This window comes from Leptopilina heterotoma, unplaced genomic scaffold, assembly GCF_015476425.1.
Source record: "Leptopilina heterotoma isolate Lh14 unplaced genomic scaffold, ASM1547642v1 Lhet_6, whole genome shotgun sequence".
NCBI classification, from domain to species: Eukaryota; Metazoa; Arthropoda; class Insecta; order Hymenoptera; family Figitidae; genus Leptopilina; species Leptopilina heterotoma.
The window spans coordinates 6,744,934-6,762,280 of NW_025111137.1; the positions used below are offsets into that span (position 1 = coordinate 6,744,934).

The 17,347-nt window shown below is 28.1% G+C and overlaps 1 protein-coding gene across 1 annotated transcript; it reads left to right on the top strand.

The window, feature by feature from the left end:
• Positions 1-10,000: 10,000 nt before the first annotated feature.
• On the top strand, positions 10,001-17,069 carry LOC122509120 (arrestin domain-containing protein 17-like). Its single transcript, XM_043622916.1, has 7 exons — positions 10,001-10,318; positions 12,763-12,891; positions 13,015-13,223; positions 13,655-13,834; positions 13,938-14,146; positions 16,400-16,566; positions 16,914-17,069. The coding sequence occupies exons 1-7, from the start codon at positions 10,204-10,206 to the stop codon at positions 17,042-17,044; spliced, it is 1,140 nt and encodes a 379-aa protein (XP_043478851.1). The 5' UTR covers positions 10,001-10,203; the 3' UTR covers positions 17,045-17,069.
• Positions 17,070-17,347: the final 278 nt, after the last annotated feature.

The following is a 17,347-nucleotide window of genomic DNA, read 5'->3' on the forward strand; positions in this document are numbered from 1 at the left end:
ACTAATTTACAGAAACATTTACCTAATCGGACGTGACAAATATCGCGAACACGAAACTAAAGATACCTATACTGAACTAATTCACAGAAACATTTACCTAATCGAACGTGACAAATATCGCGAACACGAAACTAAAGGTTCCTGAACTGAAATAATTTACAAAAACATTTACCTAATCGAACGTGACAAAAATCGCGAACGCGAAACTAAAGGTTCCTGAACTGAAATAATTTACAAAAACATTTACCTAATCGACCGTGACAAATATCGCGAACACGAAACTAAAGATTCCTATACTGAACTAATTTACAGAAACATTTACCTAATCGAACGTGACAAATATCGCGAAAACGAAACTAAAGATTCCTATACTGAACTAATTTACAGAAACATTTACCTAATCGGACGTGACAAAAATCGCGAACACGAAACTAAATTTTCCTAACCTGAACTAATTTACAGAAACATTTACCTAATCGAACATGACAAATATCGCGAACACGTAATTAAAGGTTCCTGAACTGAACTAATTTACAGAAACATTTACCTAATCGAACGTGACAAATATCGCGAACACGTAATTAAAGGTTCCTGAACTGAACTAATTTACAGAAACATTTACCTAATCGGACGTGACAAAAATCGCGTACACGAAACTAAATTTTCCTGACCTGAACTAATTTACAGAAACATTTACCTAATCGAACGTGACAAAAATCGCGAACACGAAACTAAAGATTCCTATACTGAACTAATTTACAGAAACATTTACCTAATCGGACGTGACAAAAATCGCGAACACGAAACTAAATTTTCCTGACGTGAACTAATTTACAGAAACATTTACCTAATCGGACGTGACAAAAATCGCGAACACGAAACTAAAGGTTCCAGACGTGAACTAATTTACAGAAACATTTACCTAATCGAACGTGACAAATATCGCGAACACGAAACTAAAATTTCCTGACATGAACTAATTTACAGAAACATTTACCTAATCGGACGTGACAAATATCGCGAACACGAAACTAAAGATTCCTATACTGAACTAATTCACAGAAACATTTACCTAATCGAACGTGACAAATATCGCGAACACGAAACTAAAGGTTCCTGAACTGAAATAATTTACAAAAACATTTACCTAATCGAACGTGACAAAAATCGCGAACGCGAAACTAAAGGTTCCTGAACTGAAATAATTTACAAAAACATTTACCTAATCGACCGTGACAAATATCGCGAACACGAAACTAAAGATTCCTATACTGAACTAATTTACAGAAACATTTACCTAATCGAACGTGACAAATATCGCGAAAACGAAACTAAAGATTCCTATACTGAACTAATTTACAGAAACATTTACCTAATCGGACGTGACAAAAATCGCGAACACGAAACTAAATTTTCCTAACCTGAACTAATTTACAGAAACATTTACCTAATCGAACATGACAAATATCGCGAACACGTAATTAAAGGTTCCTGAACTGAACTAATTTACAGAAACATTTACCTAATCGAACGTGACAAATATCGCGAACACGTAATTAAAGGTTCCTGAACTGAACTAATTTACAGAAACATTTACCTAATCGGACGTGACAAAAATCGCGTACACGAAACTAAATTTTCCTGACCTGAACTAATTTACAGAAACATTTACCTAATCGAACGTGACAAAAATCGCGAACACGAAACTAAAGATTCCTATACTGAACTAATTTACAGAAACATTTACCTAATCGGACGTGACAAAAATCGCGAACACGAAACTAAATTTTCCTGACGTGAACTAATTTACAGAAACATTTACCTAATCGGACGTGACAAAAATCGCGAACACGAAACTAAAGGTTCCAGACGTGAACTAATTTACAGAAACATTTACCTAATCGAACGTGACAAAAATCGCGAACGCGAAACTAAAGGTTCCTGAACTGAAATAATTTACAAAAACATTTACCTAATCGAACGTGACAAAAATCGCGTACACGAAACTAAATTTTCCTGACCTGAACTAATTTACAGAAACATTTACCTAATCGAACGTGACAAATATCGCGAACACGAAACTAAAATTTCCTGACATGAACTAATTTACAGAAACATTTACCTAATCGGACGTGACAAAAATCGCGAACACGAAACTAAATTTTCCTGACGTGAACTAATTTACAGAAACATTTACCTAATCGGACGTGACAAATATCGCGAACACGAAACTAAAGATACCTATACTGAACTAATTCACAGAAACATTTACCTAATCGAACGTGACAAATATCGCGAACACGAAACTAAATTTTCCTGACCTGAACTAATTTACAGAAACATTTACCTAATCTGACGTGACAAAAATCGCGAACACGTAATTAAAGGTTCCTGAACTGAACTAATTTACAGAAACATTTACCTAATCGAACGTGACAAAAATCGCGAACACGAAACTAAAGGTTCCTGAACTGAAATAATTTACAAAAACATTTACCTAATCGACCGTGACAAATATCGCGAACACGAAACTAAAGATTCCTATACTGAACTAATTTACAGAAACATTTACCTAATCGGACGTGACAAATATCGCGAACACGAAACTAAAGATTCCTATACTGAACTAATTTACAGAAACATTTACCTAATCGGACGTGACAAATATCGCGAACACGAAACTAAAGATACCTATACTGAACTAATTCACAGAAACATTTACCTAATCGAACGTGACAAATATCGCGAACACGAAACTAAAGGTTCCTGAACTGAAATAATTTACAAAAACATTTACCTAATCGAACGTGACAAAAATCGCGAACGCGAAACTAAAGGTTCCTGAACTGAAATAATTTACAAAAACATTTACCTAATCGACCGTGACAAATATCGCGAACACGAAACTAAAGATTCCTATACTTAACTAATTTACAGAAACATTTACCTAATCGAACGTGACAAATATCGCGAAAACGAAACTAAAGATTCCTATACTGAACTAATTTACAGAAACATTTACCTAATCGAACGTGACAAATATCGCGAACACGTAATTAAAGGTTCCTGAACTGAACTAATTTACAGAAACATTTACCTAATCGGACGTGACAAAAATCGCGTACACGAAACTAAATTTTCCTGACCTGAACTAATTTACAGAAACATTTACCTAATCGAACGTGACAAATATCGCGAACACGAAACTAAAGATTCCTATACTGAACTAATTTACAGAAACATTTACCTAATCGGACGTGACAAAAATCGCGAACACGAAACTAAATTTTCCTGACCTGAACTAATTTACAGAAACATTTACCTAATCGAACGTGACAAATATCGCGAACACGTAATTAAAGGTTCCTGAACTGAACTAATTTACAGAAACATTTACCTAATCGAACGTGACAAAAATCGCGAACACGAAACTAAATTTTCCTGACCTGAACTAATTTACAGAAACATTTACCTAATCGAACGTGACAAAAATCGCGAACACGAAACTAAAATTTCCTGACATGAACTAATTTACAGAAACATTTACCTAATCGGACGTGACAAAAATCGCGAACACGAAACTAAATTTTCCTGACGTGAACTAATTTACAGAAACATTTACCTAATCGGACGTGACAAATATCGCGAACACGAAACTAAAGACACCTATACTGAACTAATTCACAGAAACATTTACCTAATTGAACGTGACAAATATCGCGAACACGAAACTAAATTTTCCTGACCTGAACTAATTTACAGAAACATTTACCTAATCGGACGTGACAAAAATCGCGAACACGTAATTAAAGGTTCCTGAACTGAACTAATTTACAGAAACATTTACCTAATCGAACGTGACAAAAATCGCGAACACGAAACTAAAGGTTCCTGAACTGAAATAATTTACAAAAACATTTACCTAATCGACCGTGACAAATATCGCGAACACGAAACTAAAGATTCCTATACTGAACTAATTTACAGAAACATTTACCTAATCGAACGTGACAAATATCGCGAAAACGAAACTAAAGATTCCTATACTGAACTAATTTACAGAAACATTTACCTAATCGGACGTGACAAAAATCGCGAACGCGAAACTAAAGGTTCCTGAACTGAAATAATTTACAAAAACATTTACCTAATCGACCGTGACAAATATCGCGAACACGAAACTAAAGATTCCTGACCTGAACTAATTTACAGAAACATTTACCTAATCGAACGTGACAAAAATCGCGAACACGAAACTAAATTTTCCTGACCTGAACTAATTTACAGAAACATTTACCTAATCGAACGTGACAAAAATCGCGAACACGAAACTAAATTTTCCTGACCTGAACTAATTTACAGAAACATTTACCTAATCGAACATGACAAATATCGCGAACACGTAATTAAAGGTTCCTGAACTGAACTAATTTACAGAAACATTTACCTAATCGGACGTGACAAATATCGCGAACACGTAATTAAAGGTTCCTGAACTGAACTAATTTACAGAAACATTTACCTAATCGGACGTGACAAATATCGCGAACACGTAATTAAAGGTTCCTGAACTGAACTAATTTACAGAAACATTTACCTAATCGAACGTGTTAAAAATCGCGAACACGAAACTAAAGATTTCTATACTGAACTAATTTACAGAAACATTTACCTAATCGGACGTGACAAAAATCGCGAACGCGAAACTAAAGGTTCCTGAACTGAAATAATTTACAAAAACATTTACCTAATCGAACGTGACAAAAATCGCGAACACGAAACTAAAATTTCCTGACATGAACTAATTTACAGAAACATTTACCTAATCGGACGTGACAAAAATCGCGAACACGAAACTAAATTTTCCTGACGTGAACTAATTTACAGAAACATTTACCTAATCGGACGTGACAAAAATCGCGAACACGTAATTAAAGGTTCCTGAACTGAACTAATTTACAGAAACATTTACCTAATCGAACGTGACAAATATCGCGAAAACGAAACTAAAGATTCCTATACTGAACTAATTTACAGAAACATTTACCTAATCGGACGTGACAAAAATCGCGAACGCGAAACTAAAGGTTCCTTAACTGAAATAATTTTCAAAAACATTTACCTAATCGACCGTGACAAATATCGCGAACGCGAAACTAAAGATTCCTGAACTGAACTAATATACAGAATCATTTACCTAATCGAACGTGACAAATATCGCGAACACGAAACTAAAGATTCCTATACTGAACTAATTTACAGAAACATTTACCTAATCGAACGTGACAAATATCGCGAAAACGAAACTAAAGATTCCTATACTGAACTAATTTACAGAATCATTTACCTAATCGGACGTGACAAAAATCGCGAACGCGAAACTAAAGGTTCCTTAACTGAAATAATTTTCAAAAACATTTACCTAATCGACCGTGACAAATATCGCGAACGCGAAACTAAAGATTCCTGAACTGAACTAATATACAGAATCATTTACCTAATCGAACGTGACAAATATCGCGAACACGAAACTAAAGATTCCTATACTGAACTAATTTACAGAAACATTTACCTAATCGGACGTGACAAAAATCGCGAACACGTAATTAAAGGTTCCTGAACTGAACTAATTTACAGAAACATTTACCTAATCGAACGTGACAAATATCGCGAAAACGAAACTAAAGATTCCTATACTGAACTAATTTACAGAAACATTTACCTAATCGGACGTGACAAAAATCGCGAACGCGAAACTAAAGGTTCCTTAACTGAAATAATTTTCAAAAACATTTACCTAATCGACCGTGACAAATATCGCGAACGCGAAACTAAAGATTCCTGAACTGAACTAATATACAGAATCATTTACCTAATCGAACGTGACAAATATCGCGAACACGAAACTAAAGATTCCTATACTGAACTAATTTACAGAAACATTTACCTAATCGAACGTGACAAATATCGCGAAAACGAAACTAAAGATTCCTATACTGAACTAATTTACAGAATCATTTACCTAATCGGACGTGACAAAAATCGCGAACGCGAAACTAAAGGTTCCTGAACTGAAATAATTTACAAAAACATTTACCTAATCGAACGTGACAAATATTGCGAACACGAAACTAAAGGTTCCTGAACTGAACTAATTTACAGAAACATTTACTTAATCGAACGTGACAAACATCGCGACCAGGAAACTAAATTTTCCTGATTTGAACTGATTTACAAAAACATTTACCTAAACGAACTTGACAAAATTCGCGAACGCGAAACTAAATTTTCCTGACGTGAACTAATTTACAGAAACATTTACCTAATCGGACGTGACAAATATCGCGAACACGAAACTAAAGACACCTATACTGAACTAATTCACAGAAACATTTACCTAATTGAACGTGACAAATATCGCGAACACGAAACTAAATTTTCCTGACCTGAACTAATTTACAGAAACATTTACCTAATCGGACGTGACAAAAATCGCGAACACGTAATTAAAGGTTCCTGAACTGAACTAATTTACAGAAACATTTACCTAATCGAACGTGACAAAAATCGCGAACACGAAACTAAAGGTTCCTGAACTGAAATAATTTACAAAAACATTTACCTAATCGACCGTGACAAATATCGCGAACACGAAACTAAAGATTCCTATACTGAACTAATTTACAGAAACATTTACCTAATCGAACGTGACAAATATCGCGAAAACGAAACTAAAGATTCCTATACTGAACTAATTTACAGAAACATTTACCTAATCGGACGTGACAAAAATCGCGAACGCGAAACTAAAGGTTCCTGAACTGAAATAATTTACAAAAACATTTACCTAATCGACCGTGACAAATATCGCGAACACGAAACTAAAGATTCCTGACCTGAACTAATTTACAGAAACATTTACCTAATCGAACGTGACAAAAATCGCGAACACGAAACTAAATTTTCCTGACCTGAACTAATTTACAGAAACATTTACCTAATCGAACGTGACAAAAATCGCGAACACGAAACTAAATTTTCCTGACCTGAACTAATTTACAGAAACATTTACCTAATCGAACATGACAAATATCGCGAACACGTAATTAAAGGTTCCTGAACTGAACTAATTTACAGAAACATTTACCTAATCGGACGTGACAAATATCGCGAACACGTAATTAAAGGTTCCTGAACTGAACTAATTTACAGAAACATTTACCTAATCGGACGTGACAAATATCGCGAACACGTAATTAAAGGTTCCTGAACTGAACTAATTTACAGAAACATTTACCTAATCGAACGTGTTAAAAATCGCGAACACGAAACTAAAGATTTCTATACTGAACTAATTTACAGAAACATTTACCTAATCGGACGTGACAAAAATCGCGAACGCGAAACTAAAGGTTCCTGAACTGAAATAATTTACAAAAACATTTACCTAATCGAACGTGACAAAAATCGCGAACACGAAACTAAAATTTCCTGACATGATCTAATTTACAGAAACATTTACCTAATCGGACGTGACAAAAATCGCGAACACGAAACTAAATTTTCCTGACGTGAACTAATTTACAGAAACATTTACCTAATCGGACGTGACAAATATCGCGAACACGAAACTAAAGATACCTATACTGAACTAATTCACAGAAACATTTACCTAATTGAACGTGACAAATATCGCGAACACGAAACTAAATTTTCCTGACCTGAACTAATTTACAGAAACATTTACCTAATCGGACGTGACAAAAATCGCGAACACGTAATTAAAGGTTCCTGAACTGAACTAATTTACAGAAACATTTACCTAATCGAACGTGACAAATATCGCGAAAACGAAACTAAAGATTCCTATACTGAACTAATTTACAGAAACATTTACCTAATCGGACGTGACAAAAATCGCGAACGCGAAACTAAAGGTTCCTTAACTGAAATAATTTTCAAAAACATTTACCTAATCGACCGTGACAAATATCGCGAACGCGAAACTAAAGATTCCTGAACTGAACTAATATACAGAATCATTTACCTAATCGAACGTGACAAATATCGCGAACACGAAACTAAAGATTCCTATACTGAACTAATTTACAGAAACATTTACCTAATCGAACGTGACAAATATCGCGAAAACGAAACTAAAGATTCCTATACTGAACTAATTTACAGAATCATTTACCTAATCGGACGTGACAAAAATCGCGAACGCGAAACTAAAGGTTCCTGAACTGAAATAATTTACAAAAACATTTACCTAATCGAACGTGACAAATATTGCGAACACGAAACTAAAGGTTCCTGAACTGAACTAATTTACAGAAACATTTACTTAATCGAACGTGACAAACATCGCGACCAGGAAACTAAATTTTCCTGATTTGAACTGATTTACAAAAACATTTACCTAAACGAACTTGACAAAATTCGCGAACACGAAACTAAAATTTCCTAAACTGAACAAATTTACAGAAACATTTACCTAAACGAACGTGACAAAATTCACGACCTCTAAATTAAATTATCCTAAACAGATTTTGGACCCGAAACATAAAATGGAAATTTTCCATAAAAAACTGAATGGGCCGCTGAGTATAAAAATAAATTTGAAGAAATTTTTAAGAAAGGTTACTTCATGTTGCTTGTAAGAAACTTGTAAAATATTATTTTTCTTAACTCATTCAAATTGTATTTATTTAAAATAATCTGCAACTGTTTAATCCCTCTAGGAATAAATTAACACCAGAAAGGATTAAAATAATCCACGTTGGTGTTATTTTTTCATATGAATTAAATTTTACTTTAAATTAATCAAAACTAAGTCAATGATTTGTGAATGTAAATCTAATATCAACTATGGTCAATGTGAGTCTAAGTCTAACTCATAGCCAAAGTCAAATACTAAGTCTAAGACTTAGGACAAGATAAAAATCTTTATCTAAGTCAAATGCTAAGAATTAGAACTTAATCTAAATCAAAGTCTAAGACTTTGTATTAGACTCAGATTTAGAGTAAGACGTAGACTTAGATTTTGACTCAGTTAAGTCTAAGACTAAGTTTAAGACTTAGATTTAGTCAAAGTCTTAGCCAAAGTCATAGTCAAAGACTAAGGACGTAGACTAAGACTTAGGATTAGACTTAAAATAAAACTTAGACTTAGTGTTAGACTTAAATTAATCCTTCGACTTAGTATTAAACTTAAACTATAAGACTTAGTATCGGACTTAAACTAAAACTTAGACTTAGTATTAGACTAAGACTTCGACCAAGACTTTGACCTTAACTTAGACTAAGACTTTGACCTAGACTGTGACTAGGACTAAGACTCGCTTTGACTTTATTTGACAAATCATTAGCTTGGTTTTGATTTGAAGTCAAATTTCATTCATTTATTTATTTAAAGTACACGGGCTATAATTGTCCATTATTACTAAATATTACAAAGTTAAAAGATAGACTTAAATATCTGCGCTGCTCATATTATTATTTACATAAAAAATTATGCGTTTTGCAGTTTGCATAAATAAACCGAGGGACACTCCAAAAAAATTTATTGAATCCATTGAATTCATAGTAAAAAATAACCTCAAAATGGATTATTTTAATCTTTTTTGGTATTAATTTAATCTGCAACGCTTTTCAATACTTCACAATTTACTGCGATTGCTAAAAGTTGATAAAACAGTTTCACTAATTCATTTAGTGAATTAGATGACTAGCAATTAACAAAAAAACTATTAAAAAATTAGTAAAATATTACTAAAAATTGATAACATTTTACTATAATCAAAAAGGGGAAAAGTCGACCATGAAAATTTCTAACAATTAATGAAATTTTACTATTTGGTAGCAGAATTCTGAACGTGCGTTCGCTAGGCATAACGACAATTTCCGAAAGTAGTGTCATATATATATTATACTATTCGCTTTCCAACAAGCTTATATATAATCTATGACTCACATATATGTAGGTATAGTTCACATCGGACGATTGTATATTTCAGTGAAGCAGTACATGTTGTTAGTTGTTGGGAACATGAGCTACGCAATAAGTTAACATAAGTAATATGTTTATTTCAATGTCTAAAACGTGTTTTATAAACAGTTAATAAAAACTAAAATAAAATGATAACAAACCAATAACTTATATAATCTATAAGAAATTGTTATTATTGTATATATTTAACAATGGGGGTAAAAAATTTTAAAATTATTTTTGAGAATCCTGTGAAAACTTATTTTCCTAACGATATTGTTAAGGGACATGTTTTTCTAACTCTGGATGGACCCAAAAAATGTAGAGGTTTGTGTACAAAATTATAAAAACCTAAAATACATTCATAATATATTAAATTTTTTATACTGATAATAATAACTAATAATAAAAAGAATAATTGAATACCTCCACGAAATAACGATCTATGGCATATTTTAACATAACTGCAATTGTAATGAAAATATTTGCACATATTATTGAATTTTAATCCTAAATGAATGAAATAGTATAATTAAATAAATAGACAATGAAATTTATTGGTTTTGAATAGATATTGTAGTTGCAATAACTATTTATGTCAATTCAAAGTTGAAATCTGCAAGTATTTTTAAATGTACTTCATAGATCGTTATTCCGTGGAGGTCTTCAATTATTGATAGCAATTTTGTTACTAATTTTTATTAAAAAAGTAAGTCACTTTTTAGAAAATATATATCAATAAAAAATTTAATTCATTCAAACGTGCAGAACTTGTGGATCATTATTAATTTTCAAACAGTAAAAAATTACTTATAAAAATGGTTTTCAATTAATAGACTATATTCTAATCTATTATCTATATAATATAAGCATTTAAGAAAAACTTTCTAATTATTTGTCACTTTTTAAAAATAAAATTTAATAACTATTGTCAAAGTTTAATTTTTACTTTAATAAAACAAGAGTTTTTACAATTAAAATATCGTTAACAATTTTTTTATTTTCTTATAATTTTATATTAGGCTTATGACGTCTTTTCTTTTAAAAACGTGTATATCATTAATAATTGTATGATTAGATAAGAGTACTATAATTTTTATTGATATTTGTAATCAAATAAAAATTCTCTCGGTTAACGGAAACCATTTGATTTTATTATCTACGTATACATATATTTTATTGATATATATATATATATATATATATATATTTTTTTTTTTTAATTATTTTATATCCAAAATACGCGTTTTTTTACGAGAATTCATAAAAAAATATAATTTAATGTTATAAAAATAGCAACATTTAAGAAAAATTTTAACAGTAGTGTCTACCATTTTCGTTCAACAATGTTTCCGGCTTTGTCCTAATTTTCCAGGTTTTTTTTCTTATCAAATTTAAATTGGCTGCAGTTTCTTTAAATTTTTTGAAAATAATTATCTTTTTAATAATTTTAATTAAAAATTTGGAAAATAATTGAATTAAACAAACAATATTTTCAATTTTTTAATATAACTTATCTTTTGAAAATTTTAATTGAAAATTTGATTAAATCAATAATTTTATTAAAATGTATTGATAATTTGATACTAATTGAATTTTTGCAAAGAATTTTACTATTTATAAATGTAATGGCATTCTTCCAAAGAATTTTATATTATTCATAGAAATAATTAAATGTTTGCCTAGAATTTTATTAAAATTTTTGAAAATAATGGAAATGTGGAGAACAGTTTAATTATTTATAAAAATAATTGAAATTTTGAGAAGAATTTAAAAAATTTTTTAAACATATTTGAATTTCTGCGAAGAATTTTATTACTTTTGCAAATAATTGAATTGTTTTTTAGAATTTTATGGAAATTTATGAAAATAATTGAATTCTTGTGAAGAATTTTTTTAAAAATATTATTCAAAAGAATTTAGTAAATCTGAAGAATTTTGCTATTTATGGAAATAATTGAATTCTTGAAAAGAATTTGTTTTACAGTTTATACAAATAATTGAATTCTTTCGACGAATTTTAATAAAATTTTTAAAAATAATTACATTTTTCGAGGAATTTGATTAAAATATTGTATTAAACATAATTGAAATTCTGCAATGAGTTTTACTATTTATGAAAATAATTGAATATATTGTGAAGAAATTTTTAAAAATTAAATTCTAATTACGGTGACTAACTTCCCTTGATTATTTTCGAAAAATGTAAATAAAATTTTTTCAAAGAATTTAATTATTTTTAATAGAATGTAAAGAAATTTTAATTATTTCAAAAATTTACAATTATTTGTTTAGAAAAATTCAGTTATCTTAAAACAATAGAATTGAAAAATTTCCAAAATCTTATTTTTCAGAATTTTCAAAAAAAAACTTTGCGAAAATTCAATTTTATTAGAAAATTTTAAGTGTTTATCTTTTTTTAAATTAACTAATAAAAATTTTAATTATTAATCTTCGCACTAAGAAACTTGAATACATTAGAATGTGACTCTTTATAAATTTCAATTATTTTATCAATTATTAAATTAAAATACTTTGAAAATTCGATTTGTTAAAAAGTTTTTAATGAAATTCTTTAACAAATTTAATTATTTTCATTTGAATTTAACAAAATTTCTATTAATTCGATATTTTTTTAAAAATTAATTTACATACTATATTTGAATTAGTGACTGATTTTTTACTATAAAATTAATTATTTTTAACTAATTCAAATTTAGAGAATTTCTTTTTTAAAATCTTTTATTAATTTAACTTTTATCCTTGTCAAGGATTAAGGATTAAAGGAACAGGAGAAGCAAAAACTTCATGGAGTACAAGCGCCGGGAAAGGACAAACACGATATACCGGTCATGAAGAGTATTTTTCTAAACGACAATATCTAATTGGAGGAGAATATGGTAAATTTGATGATTTCAAATTTCTTTATCTTTCATTATTGTAAAATTTGGAAATTTATATTAATATAACTTTATAATAAATAAGAACCAAATATTAAAAAAAGATTTTTTCAAATTTTACAGATGATATCGAATTGCCTCATGGTGAAAGTTTTTTTCCATTTGAATTTACTTTACCATCAAGATTACCAAGTAGTTTTGAATCAAAATTAGGCTACATTAGATACACAATAAAAGCCACAATTGATTTACCTTGGAAATTTGACATTGAAACAAAATCCGCGTTCACTGTGATTTCTAAATATGATTTAAATACAGATTCTAATGCTTCGGTAAATATTTTCTTTATCATTCTCTTCGTTTCATTTATATTTTATTTTTTAAACTTATATTATATTCATTCTTTTCAGAAAAGTATATAAATTTATATTTTATTTAAAGATAAATTACTATCATCATTGTAATCTTGAGATTTAATAGGAAAAGTTTGCTATCTTATTTTTCTATTGAAGAATGTAAAATAATAGTTTATGTAATAATTAAATATACCTATACTTTGAGAATGAAAACAGCTATATTAACGATTTTAAAAAACAGAAGTCATTTAAAAATAATTGATTTGATTTAATAAAAAATTGTGTTTTTTGTTCAATGTATTTTTTCTTTTTTTTTTAAAGAAAATTTGTTAAAATTAGTCATGTTTTTGATATTAAATTTCTTGATTATTTGAAATTACTAAAAAATATTGTTCTCAATTTTTCAGTCTCCTGTTGTTGAATCAAGAACACGAAATTTTGGATGTTTTTCATCCTCACCACCTCTTACTGCAACACTTTCTATGCCTGTAAAAGGGTACGTCCCGGGACAAGTAATTCCAATTAATATAAATATCAAAAATTTATCACGTGTTACTATTTATCACGTGAGATTAAAATTAATAAAGGTGAGATGGTGCAATATATATTCTTTCATTAACACTCGTTATTTTTATTTTTTATTTACTTTTGGTTCTCTCGTTTTGTAAAAATATAATTTATCCATTCCAGAAAGTGACTTTTAAAGTGACTAAGCCACGTACACAAAAGCGAAAAAAGTATATGACAATTAAAGACATCCATGAAGGGAAGATTGAAACTAATAATGTTAGTTTTGATGAATTTATTGAAGTACCCTCTCTACCACCTTCCACTTTAAATGAATGTGGACTCATTGACGTTCAATATGCAATTGAACTGAAACTATATATTGATCAATTGTATGTATTATTTTAATCAATAATATTTTTACTCATAAGGCAATTTTTTATATTTTCAAACAAAGTTTTGTGCATTAGAACCTGGATAAGCGAGAAACCTTTATAAGGTCCCTTGAACTCTCCCGTTTATTCAGGTTCGACTGTAATTATTTTTAATTCAAATAGGGTTACGACTAACAAATTTTTTTATCCGAAACTAATTGCATTACATTTTTTAGACCTTAAAGTGTAAAAAATTAATTTTTTTGGTCAAACATATTTTTTTTAATTAAATTCTCTTGAAAAATCTACACCATGTCATGTTTTATATAGTTGCTAGAAATAGTTTTTAGTACAAAAAAATTATTTCAAATAATTCAAACTAAAATTTTACTTTAAATCAATTATTTTTAATAATTTTCGAAAAAGTTCTTTCGCAATTTTCAAATCCATTTGTTTACAATATTCAATTTCACGAAATTTCAATTGTTCCTAAATTCTTCAATTAAATGCTTAGAAAATAAAAACTTCAAATAATATAAAAAAAATTCAATTAAACTTTTTCAAAAAAATTAATTTAAAAATTCAATTATTTCTTAAAATTCAGGCTATATTGCATTTAATATTCAATTATAAACTAAAATTTTAACGGAAATTCATTATTAAATAAATTTTTATTATAAAATTCTACGAGAATTCCATTATTTAGAAACAAAAGTAAATAAGTTATTGAATAATAATTGAATGTTTCTCAAAACTGAATTCTCATAAAGAATTTTATTAACAAATTTTTAAATAATTGAATTCTTTTGTCGAATTTTATTAAAACTTGCATGAAAATAATTACTTTATTCAAGGAATTCAATTAAAATTGTATGAAAAATAATTGAAATTCAGCGATGAGTTTTATTATTAGTAAAAATAATTGAATTCTTAAGAAAAGTTTTATTACTCTTGGAAATAATTGAATTTCTGCAATAATTAGTAACTTCTGAAAAAATAAATTTTTTTTCTAGTGTTTTAACTAAAATTTTTCTATAAATCCATTATTTTTAATAATTTTTGAAAAATATTTGGGAATTTTCCAATTCATTTGTTTACAATTCAATTTTACAAAATTTCAATTATTCGGAAATTCTTCAATTAAATATATATTAGAAAATAAAAACTTGAAATAATTTTAAAAAAAATTCAATTAAACTATGTTTCAAAAGAATTATTTCTACAGAATTGTTTGTTTAAAATATAAAAAATTCAAAAATTTCATTGATTTTAATTTAAAACCTTTTCAAAATTCAATTATTTCTAAAAATCCACGTTATAATGCTTTTAATATTTAATTATAATCTAAAATTCTGAAATTCACTTTTAATACAATTTTTATTAGTAAATTCAACGAGAATTGAATTATTGAAATATACAAATAAAGAATTTATTAATTTAATGTTTCTTAAAATTAAATTCTCATAAAAAATTTTATCAACAAATTTTTAAATAAATAAATTCTTTGCACGAATTTTATTAAAATTTTTAAGAAGAATTACATTTTTCGTGGACTTTGATTAAAATTGCATTAAAAATAATTGAAATTTTGCAGAGAGTTTTATTATTTATGAAAATAATTAAATTCCTAAACAAACTTTATTACTTACGAAAATAATTAAATCCCTGTAAAAATTTTATTATTTATGAAAATAGGTAATTGAATTATTGCGAAGAAATTTATAAAAAATTTGTAAATAATTGAATTCCTGTAAAAATTTTTATTATTTATAAAAAAAATTGAATGTTTGCGTAAAATTTTATTCAAATTTTTTGTTAATAATGGAATTCTTTTTGAAAATTTTATTATAAAATACTAGATATTGAAAATCATTGAATTTGAGAAAACTTTTGAAAATAATTGAAATTTTACCAAGAATTTGATTAAAATTTTGGAAAATAATTGAATTTCAGAGAAGAATTTTTTCATTTATAAACATAAAATTGAAATTTTGACGAGAATTTAAAAAAATTTCAGAACACAATTGAATTTCTGCGAAGAATTTGATTATTTTTGAAAATAATTGAATTTTTCTGCAATCATTTGTAATTTCTCTAAAATTACGGACTTTACGGACTATTTTTCAAAAAAACTGACTTTTACGGACTTGGAGGAAATTTACGGACCTAGTTCGAGCCCTGTCTATATTAGTATTTAATAATTTGTTAATTTTTAGAAAAAAATGAATATTTTCTAGAAAATAAATAACAATCTACTTTTTGTTTCCTTAGATGCACTCCTAATTTGAAATTTACATCTCCAGTTTTAATAGGAACTGTTCCATTGAACAATTGCCTATTTTTTACATCAGTACTTTCTTCCCTAACACAATCATCAACAGCACCTTCTACTCCTTCTGCACCTCCAGATTACTCAACAGTAATTAACTTCGAATTACGTAAGTATTTTTCTACGTAAAGTTTAAAAATAATTTTTTTTATTGATAAACTTAAATAAAGTAGTAGGAAACTAACGAAATTATTTATTCAACTAAATGTAATTTATGTTCTTTTAAAACTATAATCATTTTCAATTTTCTAAATTACTATTTAGAAAAGAGAAGAAATAATTCATGGAAAAATAATGAAAGTTTGTCAGAAATACAGAGATTTCAAAAACAGTTTAGTTTTACCATTTTTCTTGAACTTTTCATTGTAAACTTATGACGAAAATTTCACGAAAAATAGTACTCCATGTAGTTTAATTTAGCTTAGAATTACTTAAAATAAAATATATTTTTTATAGCTCCGCCAACTTACCAAGAATCAATTTTTGCCGCTGAGAATCTTCAAGATGACGATGATTCTCAACACGTGATGGGAATTAATGATCATTTTGCACCACGATATCCAGTTTATAAATTTCCCTCTCGGTAAAAATATTGTCTGCAACCAAAATATATAAAAAACAAATTAAATTAAAAACATTTCAATCTCAGGGATAAAATATGAAACTTATATTTCATATACAGGAAGATTTTTAAAGCCTAATTTTTTGTATTTTTAATTTATAACTTTATAAGTTTACAAGTTGTTTTAATTTCCTAATCAAATTTTATATAATTAAAAATTCAATTTTGTATTTTAATATTATAATACTTTAGTATTTAAAAGATGTAATTTATTAAGAAAAACAATATTTTACATGAAAATACATGATTTTATACTATAATATTTGAT